Genomic DNA, 14,397 nt, shown 5'->3' on the forward strand with positions numbered 1-14,397 from the left:
TTTTCTCTTAAATGAAATTATTGATATTTCTTTTTCTTTTTAAGCAAAAGTAATCATCTATCAGTGGTGATTTTAGCTGTATTTTCAACCTTAAATTCATCAAAAACCTTTCTTTTTATTTTTAGCCTAAGCAATCTTCTGTCAGTGGTTTGGACAGTTTCTCTCCACCAGGTTTGTGCTTAACAATAAAATTTCAATGCATCTTGAAGTATAGTACCTCAGTACTCTTGGATGAAAATAAATGCATCTTTTTTGTTAGTGATAAGCAAAGTTTCCAAAAGACAAAATCCTTATTTGTAAAAGTATATGAGTAGCTATATAACCTTACATTCCTATATGAAAAAAATAAAAGAAGAGAGTTTTTTATACGACCGCAAAAAATTTTTTGTGGTCGTATATTGGTATGACGTCATCGTCGTCGTCCGAAGACACATTGGTTTTCGCACTCTAACTTTAGTTTAAGTGAATTGATCTCTATGAAATTTTACCACAAGGTTCAATACTACAAAAGGAAGGTTGGGATTGATTTTGGGGGTTATGGTACCAACAGTAAAGGAAAAAGGGGCCAAAAATAAGCATTTTTGTAACTTCCAGACATAACTTGTGTGTTAGTGAATGGATCTCTCTGACATGGTACCACAAGGTTCCATATCACAAAAGGAATGCTGGGATTGATTTTGGGGTAATTGCCTCAAAATTTTAGGAATTAGGGGCCAAAAAAGGGGCCAAAAACAAGCATTTTTCTAGTTTCATGACAATAACTTGTGTGTAAGTGTATGGATCTTTCTGAAATTGTACTACAAGGTTCCATATCACAAAGGGAAAGCTGGAATTGAGTTTGGGGGTAATTGCCGAAACGTTTAGGAATTGGGGGCCAAAAAGGGGCCAAAAATAAGCATTTTTCTAGTTTCCAGACAATTACTTGTGTTCAAGTGTATGGATCTCTCTGAAATTGTACTGCAAGGTACCATACCACAAAGGGAAGGCTGGGATTGATGATGGGGGTAATTGCCTCAATATTTTAGGAATTTGGGGCCAAAAAAGGGCCAAAAAACACATTTTCTAGTTTCCAGACAATAACTTGTGTGTAAGTGTATGGATCTCTCTGAAATTGTACTGCAAGGTACCATACCACAAAGGGAAGGCTGGGATTGAGTTTGGGTGTGATGAATCATAAGAGGGTTCAAAAAATTTGGGGAGGGGGGGATTTTTTTTTTTTCCTTTTTTTTTTTTTTTCCTTTATTTTCTTTTAAAATTTTCCATTTTAAGTTGGTTATTTCTGATTTTTATTTAAAAGCAAATAATAATGATATGGTAGGAGATACACACCAAACAGGATGTGTAAATTATTATATAATAAGTATTGTGCAATAGCAAGAAATTTTCAATTGCACAGTATTGCACAATAGCAAGTAATCTTCAATTGCACAGTATTGCGCAATAGCAAGAAATCTTCAATTGCACAGTATTGCGCAATAGCAAGAAATATCCAATAGCACAATATTGCGCAATAGCAAGAAATTGTCAATTGTACAGTATTGCGCAATAGCAAGAAATATTTAATTGTACAGTATTGTGCAAATGAAGATACTTCGTATAAATTGCTTATTTCTTGACCAATTTCAATGGGGTTTTATTCTTGAATTCTTGGGGTTCTTTAATATGCTGAATCTAACCGTGTATTTAGTTTTTGGATTTTGGGCCCCGTTTTTAAATTGGTCCACATTGAGGTCCAAAGGGTCCAAAATTAAACTTTGTTTGATTTCATCAAAAATTGAATTATTGGGGTTCTTTGATATGCCGAATCTAACCGTGTATTTAGATTCTTAATTTTTGGTTCCGTTTTCAAATAAGTCTACATTAAGGTCCAAAGGGTCCAAAATTAAACTTAGTTTGATTTTAACAAAAATTGAATTCGTAGGGTTCTTTGATATACTGAATCTAAACATGTATTTTGATTTTTGATTATGGGCCCAGTTTTCAAGTTGGTCCAAATTGGGGTCCAAAATTAAACTTTGTTTGATTTCAACAAAAATTGAATATATGGGGTTCTTTGATATGCTGAATCTAACCATGTATTTAGATTTTTGATTTTTGGGCCCCGTTATTAACTTTGTCCACATTGAGGTCGAAAGGGTCCAAAATTAAACTTTGTTTGATTTCATCAAAAATTGAATTCTTGGGATTCTTTGATATGCTGAATCTAACCATGTATTTAGATTTTGGATATTGGACCATAATAGGTGAATGTCCAATTTAAAATTTTTAAGTTCTTAGACCACATTCATTCTGTATCAGAAACCTATGCTGTGTCAAATATTTAATCTCAATCCAAATGCAAAGCTGTATCAAGTTTGAATGTTGTGTCCATACTTGCCCCAACTGTTCAGGGTTCGACCTCTGCGGTCGTATCAAGCTGCGCCCTGCGGAGCATTTTATTTTAATATTTCATGAGAATAAATTTTAAAAGTTGTATAAAAACCAATTGATTGATACGAACATCATATACAGTAACCATACCTAAAGGGAAATTGTTCACTGTCAGCAAATTTGTTACAATGAACACTTCCATGGAGAGGTGGAAGGGCCTTTTATCAGGAATTCAGGATTGAGTTGTTTAATTCTGGTGAATTCGGGAATAGCCAGTTAAATTGTTGGGAATTAAGGATTTAATTATATTGTGATGTGGGAAGAGACACAACTATTTTCACAGGAATTCGAAATTTAGCATTTATTTTCACAGGAGTTCCGAATGAGACCCCCTCCTGCCCCCCTTGCAAGTACCAATTTCTTGTTAAAAAAAGTAAAATTATGGCAGAGGTTACTAACTTGTGAAACTTGTGTCTCATCCATTTCTCTTTAGGAATGATGAAATATGTTTTTAACTAATAAATTTTTATTATATCTTTAGTACATTAAAAAACAGTAGCATTACCCTTGGAAACTGTCTGCTCTGTGCTTTTTTCATCACTGCATTTATTTTATTTTGTAGGGATAAGTTCAGGTCCTTCACGAAATTTGTACTGATTACATATTGACTTTATACAAAAAAAGTTATATTCAGAGTAAAATTTGATTCTGATAAATCAATTTTATTTTATTTTCGCTGAAACTACAAGGTCAAATATAAATAAATTTGAAATGAAGATTTATATATTTTTCACTGGACATCCTTATTTTCTGGTGATTGATTTGTATTATCAGTGGTGCTAAGGGTTAAATGAAACTTATTGGAAACAACTATCTCATCTTCTGATAGAAACAAGGTTTCCAATCAAATCTAAAACAAAAATATAGCACCGATTTTCTAGCTCTTTTTAGATTCACATTTTGTAAACAAAATTTTCTGACTGTATGTATATCGCTTTTGTCAAATATTTATGAGAATGTACTTAATGAAGGGAGTATAATTATTTTCAGGGAAAAGTCCGTCAACATCAGGTGCTTCAAAAGCAACACAGCAGCAGTCAGAAATGCAGAAGTCTGCTGCTAGAACCTTAGAGAAGAAAGCTGAGAAAACAGTAACATTAACTCTGGATGATATCACAGATGTTAAATTTCCTTTACCATTGTATGACTTTAAACTAGTATGCCAGATATGTTTTAAAAAGACGGGAGATGGTATTCAGGGTACTCGTTACGTAGAAACACAGCATACATGTACACATGACATACTTGTTGTTAAACTAAGACAAAAAAATTCAGTAAACTGGTTAAAAGTACGACCTAGGATAGAGCCTAAGTTTCAACAGTATGGTGGATACAAGTTATGTACACACTTTCAAGGAGGGAGGCCATGTAAAGTTAAAGAAGAACTCTGCACCTTTGCACATAACAAAGCTGAAATGGAGTTATGGACCTTAGATAAGCAAGGAGATTTACAAATTACAGAATATATCAACAAATTAAAATCAATGGGAATCAGTGAGTTCAAAATTGATCGGTATTACTATGTACTATACATGTATTTCATATTATATGTGCTATGTGTCTGCCACAAAAGAGAAATGATTGGTTAAAGATTATATATGACTCCAAGTCAACTGAATAATGAAAATGATATTATATATTTTTTTTAAATCGGATATATTTAAAAAAAAATATTACTTATGAAAATTGTATGTAACAGGAAAGAGCTATAAGAAAAAAAAAGATATTATTATACAAGTCAATTCCACATCAAGTTTCTGAAGTCTGCTCTAAAATTATCAAGTTTCTGACGTCTGCTCTAAAATTATCAAGTTTCTGACGTCTGCTCTAAAATTATCAAGTTTCTGACGTCCGCTCTAAAATTATTAAGTTTCTGAAGTCCGCTATAAAATTATCAAGTTTCTGAAGTCTGCTCTAAAGTTATCAAGCTTCTGAAGTCTGCTTTAAAATTATCAAGAGTCTGAAGTCCGCTCTAAAATTATCAAGTTTCTGATGTCTGCCCTAAAATTATCAAGTTTCTGAAGTCCGCTCTAAAATTTTCAAGTTTCTGAAGTCCGCTCTAAAATAATCAAGTAATACACAAGATAGATAAAATACCAACATTAATATCTACTCTAGATTTTATCTAAATTTGAAGTCTATGTAAGCCATAAAAGTTTTGATGGAATCATTTTGCTGAGAGAATGTTCATACAACATCATATTGTTTCTGTGATATTAATGTGCCAAAGTCATCCACATTTCACATATTTCCAATGTATATTAAGAATTATTCATAAGATATATGATATCATATAGGATATTTAGAACAGTTAATTTCAACTCAACCAAACTTCCAATATTTCAGTGTCTAGTGATCAGATGAATTCCATAGAAAACAAACTAAAGCAGCTTCAGAAACAGGAGATACCTGGTATGAGTTATAAAAACAAGAAACCAGTAGAAATAAAACAGACTGTTCCTGATACTCCACCTGTTGTACAAAAGGAGCAAGTAAAGGAGACCAGCAGATCTAGAACAGAAACACCACCAGAACTTGTTAGGGCACCAAGGTTTGAGACAAAGGAAACAACTAGACATCAACCTGTCAGTGAAACACCACCACCTCAGCCACTACTGCAGAGAAGGCCACCTTTGTTACAGAATCCACCAAGACCACCCATGTCTACTAACCAACAGTCGGCCATGTATACTGGTCAGCCATTACTGTCGGGACCTATCATCAACACAACAGGGCCACCTTCTATGTACCACCCTATGCCAAACTTGTCACAACCTCCACCACCATTGATGCAACCGATGATGCCCCTATCACACCCGTCAAGATATGCATTCCCACCACCTCCTCTTAACAGACCTCCTATGTTCAATGGTATGTCTAAAATTTTAAAAAAGAATCTTTTTCTTTTATATTATATTAAATTTCTTTTTTTTTTTCTCTTAAATTTAAAACATATACATGAAATTTCAGCATTTGATGAAATCCCAAAATTAAGTAATATTTAGTAACTGCATTAGGTTTGCCCGAAGTATCTGAAATAAAGAGAGGTCACTTTTGACCATTTTTGGTATTTCTAACTTTATCATCTATCCATATCCAAGTTTTCTGTTCAGTTATTATTACTTTGAATTTAATATAGTATCGAGTGATATTGATACAAACAAAAATATTATCTGCGTCCGATAGAAATCGACATTATGCAGATGAATATCGATACATCTGTTATCTTATTTCGGGATGAATAAAAAATCTCTATGCAAAATCTGTAACTGTTCGAAAATTGAGGTATAAGAACCCTACAAAACAGACTGAAATTCATCTTTCATTTCGTATTTGAATGTTCCAAATTCTATCAAAAGTCTTATACATGTACATGTATGTGCACTTGCATGAAGTCGATTTCCATCCAACGCAGCTTATATTATACAGTACTTGAAAATATACAATTACTATATGGTAGATAATCATCACAACTCTTTGCTGAGATTATTTTTGGATTGGCGTTTTCTTATTGTCCAGTGGCAAATATCACATGCATATTCTAGACAAGAACAAATTGAATATTAATCTAATAGGAAGGTTCTACAAAGTTAATATTCCAGACTATTATTAATGAAGGACAGGAAATGTGTACTAGTACTAAAGATATAAGGTGTGTCCAATAAGGTTTCAAATTTTACCTTGCAAATGGGTTTTAAAGATAACGATGAACCAAATGTAATGTACAAAAACCAGTTTAGTAAATTTGAATGATTTACAGCTAATCTAGTCAATGAAAATTCATTAATTATTAGCTCTGTATTTATCTTTCTCGATAACATTAAGCTACAAACTTATTGGCTCTCTTATCCAGAGAGTGCCAATCCAACTCCTGGATTTATGACATGATTTATTGTATAAAGTGTTCAGGCCCTTGTGAGTGGGAGAGTCCATCATGGGGAGGGACTTAATTAATCAGGTTACTCTTTCAGTAGGTGTCTAAGAAAGGTGAATTTGATGTCATTGTATACTTTACATACAAGCGATCTTAAATTTGTAGCTATTGAACACATTACAGTTGAAATAATATAGCATGCAAGTCAAGAGTTTAAATTCCTTGCTTGCAAACTTTGTTTGGTTGTCTAATCAGACATTGTAATTAAGATTGACACCTAAATTCAATGGGTAGGCGGAGTAACAGTCTGTTTACTATATCTCACTATACAAATCATTGGCCTACTCATTTAATTTAGGTATCAATCTTAATTACAATGTCTGAGCAAATAACCAAACAAAGTTTGCAAGCAAGGCATTTAAATTCTTGATTTGCATGCTTTATTATTTCAACTGTAAATAGAAACTTAATCATTTTTTTTCTCTTAGTGATTGATTTTATGGTGTAATATGAGAGTATTATGTGCCATTTATCTTTCAGGTCTTCCAAGACAGCAACATGCACCACCTGTAAGAATGCCAACACCTAATATAAAATCTGAGGCACCAAAATTAGATTATAATCCTGTCATAATTAAACAAGCAGATGAAACCAAGCCATCTAAAATTATTTTTCCATACAAGGATACACATGAATTCAGACTTTTGTGTAAAAACTGTTGTGTGCCTGGAGAATTTGGACAGGTATTTTTGCACGACGTCACACATAAGTGTGAGGAAGATATATTTGTTGTCAGAGCCAGGAATTCACACATCTATTTACATGTACGTGAAAGAAAGAATCATCGAGATTTTCTTGGAAGATATAAGTTATGTAATAGTTATGTATACAGAAATCCATCTTACTGCTTATATGGTCCAGAAGTATGTAGCTTTGCCCACTCTGAAATTGAACAAAATTTGTGGACAATGGAAAAAGATGAACAGTTCAGTATCACAGAATTTATACTTCAAAATCGAAGTCAGAGATATACCATGATGGACATTCTCAGGAAACACGATGGAAATTTCAGTTTCATTTGCCGTGCTTGCTTCAACCATGTTCCTATGTTGATCAGTTTTATGTCTGAGTCTAACAATACTGTTTGTAGTGTAGAACTACATCCATGGCTAACATCTAAAATTTTGGCTCACTTTGGTATTGACGGAGCCATAACTATGATAAACAGCAGGGGATTTCTTCATAAAACAGCTTTCTTCAAATTATGTAAATGGTTGAAATTTTGTAGAAATAGTAGAACTGGGGATTGTAGATTTGCACACAGTTTTGTAGAAAGAGATATTTGGATGTTAGAGAGAGATTCTGGATTATCACAGGAAGAAATTGTCAATGAGGTCAATAAAGTCTTATCGGGGCAAGAACAGCAGCAACAGAATAGGACACAACCTGTTTCAGTAGTTCCATCTACACCAACATTGGCATCCACGTTAAAGTCAACAGCTAATCAGCCAATACAGGTAAAAGAGCAGAAAAGGTCGGAGATGGAATTTGACGAGGAGTCCTGCCCATGGGTTATTTTGCAAATCTGCTCAACATGCTGGAAGAAAGGGCAGAAAAGTATTCAGGATGGTGATAAAGATCGTTGTGCTAAGGGACATTCTAATTGGTCGGCCAACAAAATGGTATTATTGGCTACCACAAATAAAGAAATAAGACCATTACCTAAGAAAATCCCTGCAGGATTCCGTTTCTTGTTATGTAAAGGTGTTAAAGAAAGAAATAAATGTGCATATAATGGAGCTGGACATTGTACATTTGCTCACAGTGAGGAAGAACTTAAAATCTGGCAGTGGATGTGTGCCCATGATGGTAAATATTTGACCTTGATGAGAGTTCAGAGATGCTTTAATAGTGATATATACAATCACTCCCCTTACAAAGCCTCAAAATGAAACAGGATAAATATGCTTGACAAACTTACATTCATTATAGAAATAAGGAAATGTGGTATGATAGCTAAATGCAAATTACGGCCTTCAACAATGAGGAAAACCAATACTGTATAGTGGAGAAAAACACACAAGCCAAATTGTCGATAGTTTGAAATTTTCAACACTTATTGTACAAGGAAAAAATTTGTCAAAGTTTTCTTGGCTTCTATCAAAGCAATGATTTAATATTTGGTCTGCAGTTTGATAATGTTGAGTTGTAGCAAGTAAGCAATTTTTACATCTGCCTTGTAGCCACTTCCTGTTTGCAGATACTAGTAGTTACAAAAAATACTGTTTATTGACCTGAGCTGCAAAATAAATTATATATCAAATAATCTTTTTTTTAGCTAAGACTCCAGATGATTTATTTGAGTTAAGTAGAGAGGCCCAGGAGAAGAGAGCATCAGCAGAGAAGAATAGAATTGCCAGCGGTGAATCTGTAGTTAATGTACAACAGAATAAAGTTGTTTTACCAACACATATTAAAGCTAGTACACATTACTGTCCATACTGTGGTGTACAGTGTAACAGTCAGAAACAATGGGATGAACACTGTGCCTCTGACAAACATAACTTTAATGTTAACTCCGATAAGGAGCACCAGTGGAATTACAGACAACCTCCATGGGGACTTGCTGCTATTAATTATACACTATGTCCACAGTAAGTCTCTTTGAATATGCAGTAATAAAAATATATAAAGTACAAACTGTCTTTTTAGAAATTAAATGTGTATTTTTTTTTATGGTTTACTGGGGATTCATATATTATATGTGGAATACCAATTTGGGTGGGTATAGGGAAAACACGAATTTAATTGTTCAACGAATTTCAAATTTTCTATTGGGTTGTATGCAGACTTTGGAAAAACAACAAAATTAAATTTCCATGAGATTTCCTCAATCCACAAAAGTTGGTACCCACAGAAATAAATGAATCCATAGTATTTATCTTCTATTATTTTTTTTTTATATTTTATGCATGTAGCCCCTATTAGGAAAAGTTAAAAGTATTTTGCGGCTACAGATTAATTGATTTATACTAGAATTTTTAGGATAGACATTATAAATTTTCTCTCAGAATTAAAATTGTTTTATAACTTAGGGTCTTGAAAAATTATTGTTTTTAATTACAAAAATATCAATTCTTTTCAGACATAATAATGGCAACAAATGTCAATACTCTAATGTACCTGACATGTATAACTTGTGTCAGTCGGCACATAGCCAGGAGGAACTAGATGAGTGGAGGGAACGGTATGAATGGAGACAAATGAAGCGTGACATGGCCAGACAGGAACAGGTGTTCTCCTTTATGGATCAGCTGGTAGAACAGTATGAAAGTGAAGATTCCAGTGTTAAAGTAGTGAGTATGGTTAATTGACCACAAGCCAGAATTCTTGCTTTATTGGTAGCAAATGTGAATTCTAAGAGAGAAAAATACACCAAAATGGTTTGTTTTCTGCAACAGGAAGCAAAAAAAAACCAATATACCAATGCACCTTTAAATTCAACATTTGCATTATACCGTCAAAATTAAATTCAGATGAAACATCTCTGAGTGAACAGTTTAACTGCATTTTTGGAATTAAAATTAAATTGCTGCAGATAAAATAGATTTAGTCTACATTTGTTAAGTGGAAATGCAATTTTAAACACCCTTTTTGTTGTGTATGTACTTCAAGTGCACTTTCAATTGCCTGAGCCAGTCTTTTTGAAATCTGAGAGAAATTATATATTAATAAGCACAGATGTGAAAACTTGGGAAACAGTATTTTTCAAATTGTATTTTGAAAACTCACAAAAATATAAATGCAATGTTTTTAAAGTTTTTAAGATTAATGGTGTTTTTTTTTATAGGGAATCTTACTTCATTTCATATATAAAAAAGAGACAACGTTACATTAGAACACCAATGTTCAAAGCTCATTAAACCATTTTTGATATACAAATCACAATAAAAAAACTAATATGATATATATAATTATTATACCCCCGCTTTAAAAAAGTGGGGATATACTGTTTTACCTCTGTCTGTCCATCTGTCAGTCTGTCCTTCCGTCTCATGAATATTTTTCGTCGCATCTTTCTCAGGAACTACAATACAAGGATTTCTGAAATTTGGTTTCAGGGTTTATATAAGTCAGCTCTACCGTGTGATGCGTTTTCAGATTCATCACTCAACCACTTCCTGTTTACCGAACACTTGTATCATTTTACACATGATAGCCAAGTTGAAAATTTTCGTCGCATCTTTCTCAGGAACTACAATACACAGATTTCTGAAATTTGGTTTCAGGGTTCATATAAGTCAGCTATACCGTGTGATGCGTTTTCAGATTCATCACTCAACAACTTCCTGTTTACCGAAATATTTTTGGGGGGGGGGGGGGGGGGATGGTATCATCAGTGAGCAGTAGCTTGCAGTTTCACTTGTTGATACTATTTTTTACACAACTGCTGTTTGCACCATGTCCTGAGAAACACTGCTTTCACACATATGCATATACTAGTTTCCAATAGAATAGAATTAGAACAATTTTTTCTTTATACTACTTTACAGATAACAGAGATCCTATCAGGAATTAATGTCACTTGTGCAGAAAGTTTAAGTATATATGAAGAAGAAAAGAATGCTAATTTTACTTGGACCTTTATTGTAAAATCTAGGGTAAGTAATGGGCAAAAGATTGGCTGGCTTTTTGGTTTATATGTAAAAAGATTACTGTCTTTAAGCCTTTACTTGTTTTATAGATTTCTATTCTTTTGAAAACCAACATGTTGGAATATTCAAACTTTGTTTTTTTTTAGTAATTCAATCCTCATTTAAATTGAAAAGCTTTGTTAAACATAATATAGATGAATATTTACCTAAAAGAAATATATAATCAGCAATTGATTTATTGTCACAATAAAAGTTTGAAGGGATGTATCTTCACATGCATAGCTCTGATGCACCGTCATGGGATTTGGCTATATTTTTGGTCCTTTTTGTCTCGACTATGACGAAAGTAGCAGTATGTGAGACATAGGTATTACTATCCAGCGGCGGCGTAAACTATTTATACAAAGCTTTATATTTCAGAAAGTAGAAGACCTGGATGATTCATACCTTGTATGCAGATACCTTATGTTACAAAGTTTCCTTCTGTCATATGCCCATAGTCCTTGACCTCATTTTCATGGTTCAACGACTGCTTGAAAAAAAATTACAGTTTTTTTGTCATGTGAATTTCTCACTTATTTTGAGTAATAGGATAACTATATTTGGTATATGGGTTCCTTGCAATGTCTACATGTCCATCAGACAAGAGTTAACCTGACCTCAACCTCAATTCATGGATCAGTGATCAAGGTTAAAGTTACGTGATTAGGTCCATTTCTCAGATACTACAAGCAGCAGGTCAACTATATGTGGTGTATGGAATGATTGTAAGGGTACATGTCAGACTGGCAGGTTTCATCTGACCTTGACCTCATTTTAATGGTTCATTGTTAATTTTTTGAGTTTTGGTCTGTTTTTCTAGTACTGTAAGCAATAGGTAAACTATATTTGGTGTATGGAATGATTGTAAGGTGTACATGTCTGTCTAGCTGGTGTCATCTAAACTTGACCTCATTTTCATGGTTCATTGGGTAATGTTAAGTTCCTTTGTTTTAGTCTGTTTTTAAAGTATTATAAGCAATAGGTCAACTACATTTGGTTGATGGAATGATTGTAAGGTGTACATGTCTGTCTAGCTGGTGTCATCTGACCTTGACCTCATTTTCATTGTTTATTGGTCAATGTTAAGTTTTTGTGCATTAGTCTGTTTTTCAAATACTAATAGCAATAGGTCAACTATAATTGGTTTATGGAACGATTGTAATTTGTACATGTCTGTCTAGCCAGTATCATCTGACCTTGACCTCATATTCATGGTTCATTGGTTTTAACATTAAGTTTTTTTGTTTTTGTTTGTTTTTCGATGACCATAAGCAATGGGTCAACTAAACTATAATTGGTGTATGGAATGATTGTGAGGTGTACATGTCTGTCTAGCCAGTATCATCTGACCTTGACCTCATTGTCATGGTTCATTGGTTAACATTAAGTTTTTCTGTTTTGGTCTGTTTTTCAATTACCATAAGCAATATGTCAACTGTATTTGGTGTATGGAATAATTGTAAGGTGTACATGTCTGTGTGACAGTTTTTTATCTGACCTTGACCTCATTGTCATGGATCTTTAAAAATGTTAAGTTTATGTGATACTTGTAATAAAACCTTTATCTTTAAGACTTTCAACATAAAATCAATGGTCAGTAAAACAGGCGAGACATTTCAGCGTGTGCACTCTTGTTTGGTCTTAACAGCTCTAGACATTTTGAAATTGTAAAGAATATTTACACTCACTTAAAGACCAAATTCTTTTTTCTCTCCCTTCGTGTAAATTAAAGAAAAATTTTGAGATTTTTCTTTTTTTTCTTAAAAAGTTCTTTAAGCTCTTTTAACTCATACACCTTAAATTTTAGGTGCCTTCTAGCATGCCTATATTGATCAGCTAGTTTGGTTTCGATGATTCCTTTAACTGTTAATTTTATGAAAAATTGTTTATGCTAAAATTTTTATTACACATTCCTTAATATCTACTTTGTGATGTTAGTTGATACTACCATGTCTATCATTTTTATCCTGCAGTATATTTGTTTTATTTGTAGATGCCATTAGAAAGAGTAGCACTATTATATAACAGAGACCGTCTCCATTTCAACATACAGGGAAGTAATCTAGATCGAGGTTGTCAGATTGCACCAGGAACCATGTTTGAAGATGTGGACAATTCTGGTAACCCGTGTTTTATTGTGACAGTTAACTTTAATGGAACTATGTTTGGATCATTCAGCCAATGGGTTGTTTTTGATTTTGGCACCCAGCCAGTTCTAGTGCGTAAATTAGCTGTAGAGGTAGGAGCTAAGTCCATACATGAGAAAGTTAAATCGTTGCGCCAGAAACTTCAATTTGATAGATGGACAAGTGAAAACAGAGAAATTGTGAGATTTGAAACTAAGTTTGTAGATGAACTTGGAGAGAAGTTAAAACGTCAATATAAAGCTCCATTATCATCGGAGAATGTTATCACACAGCACACCGTGGCTACAGAACTAAATCGTAATAATTATCACCATAAGATGCATAAACTTTTAGAGTTAGAAGAAATTACCAGGCATCAAATTATTTCTAGGTATGCAATAAGTTATATGGATTCTTATTTTGTTGTTAGTTTGATAATTAAGTTTCTCAAATTGTTTGTAACAGACTTGCTTTTGTTGTTGCTCTTATATGTGCCAGTTTGAGAGTTTTTTTTCAATTTCTGTTATGTTTATGCATTGTTACACTGTTACACCACTTTCTTAGTTTAAGGTAGAGTTGAGTGCTTACCGACATGTAGGTATAGGTGAATCATGAATTAATGAGTTAAAATAATACCAACTATCTATAGCCTTGTACGTAGAATCTGTTAAAACTATCAAATCAAATTTCCCTCACTCTGAAAATTGAATTGGTACCCATACTAAAATAATAATTTCCTTATATGATAAATTAGAATATTAGAATGGAAGGGTATCAGATTTGTATCTTTATATGTGTTAAAAATATTGGCTCCTTTATAAAACAGTCATTAGAACTGAGGGCAGAAGTCTTATAATTTTTTTCCAAACTAATATAATCATGTTTATATGACAATAAAGATATTATTATAAATTAGAATCCAAAGAGTTCCCCGTGAAAAGTCAATTAAAAGATACACTTACAAATATATATATCGTTTACTGTGGATTCATTATTATTCATGGGATACCAATTTTGATCGATTCAGTGGTTGAAGGTAAATCACATATTCAAATGTTCATCAAACTTCACATTTTCTATATTCTTGTATGCAGACATTGGCAAAACCATGAAATCAAATATCCACAAAAAATACAAATTTTCCAGAGTCCACGAAAATGAATGAATCCACAGTATTTTTTATGATGATGAGGTCTAAAACAACTTGTTAACCATTCATACCACATTATTAGTCATAAGAAGTTCTCAAGCAAACTAATTTAGAAAATGT

The 14,397-nt window shown here is 33.0% G+C and overlaps 1 protein-coding gene across 1 annotated transcript in view; it reads left to right on the forward strand.

Annotated features, from left to right (window-relative positions):
* Positions 1–14,397, forward strand: part of LOC127708587 (helicase with zinc finger domain 2-like) — a 47,403-nt gene that overhangs the window by 16,826 nt on the left and 16,180 nt on the right. The window contains exons 9-16 of the mRNA XM_052213574.1: positions 126–171; positions 3,421–3,924; positions 4,777–5,301; positions 6,845–8,173; positions 8,643–8,958; positions 9,450–9,660; positions 10,858–10,965; positions 12,995–13,518. Of these exons, the coding sequence (XP_052069534.1) occupies positions 126–171; positions 3,421–3,924; positions 4,777–5,301; positions 6,845–8,173; positions 8,643–8,958; positions 9,450–9,660; positions 10,858–10,965; positions 12,995–13,518 (3,563 nt within the window). The remainder of the gene's footprint in view (positions 1–125; positions 172–3,420; positions 3,925–4,776; positions 5,302–6,844; positions 8,174–8,642; positions 8,959–9,449; positions 9,661–10,857; positions 10,966–12,994; positions 13,519–14,397) is intronic.

The sequence above is a fragment of the Mytilus californianus genome, unplaced genomic scaffold, assembly GCF_021869535.1.
Source record: "Mytilus californianus isolate M0D057914Y unplaced genomic scaffold, xbMytCali1.0.p SCAF_7, whole genome shotgun sequence".
Lineage (NCBI taxonomy): Eukaryota > Metazoa > Mollusca > Bivalvia > Mytilida > Mytilidae > Mytilus > Mytilus californianus.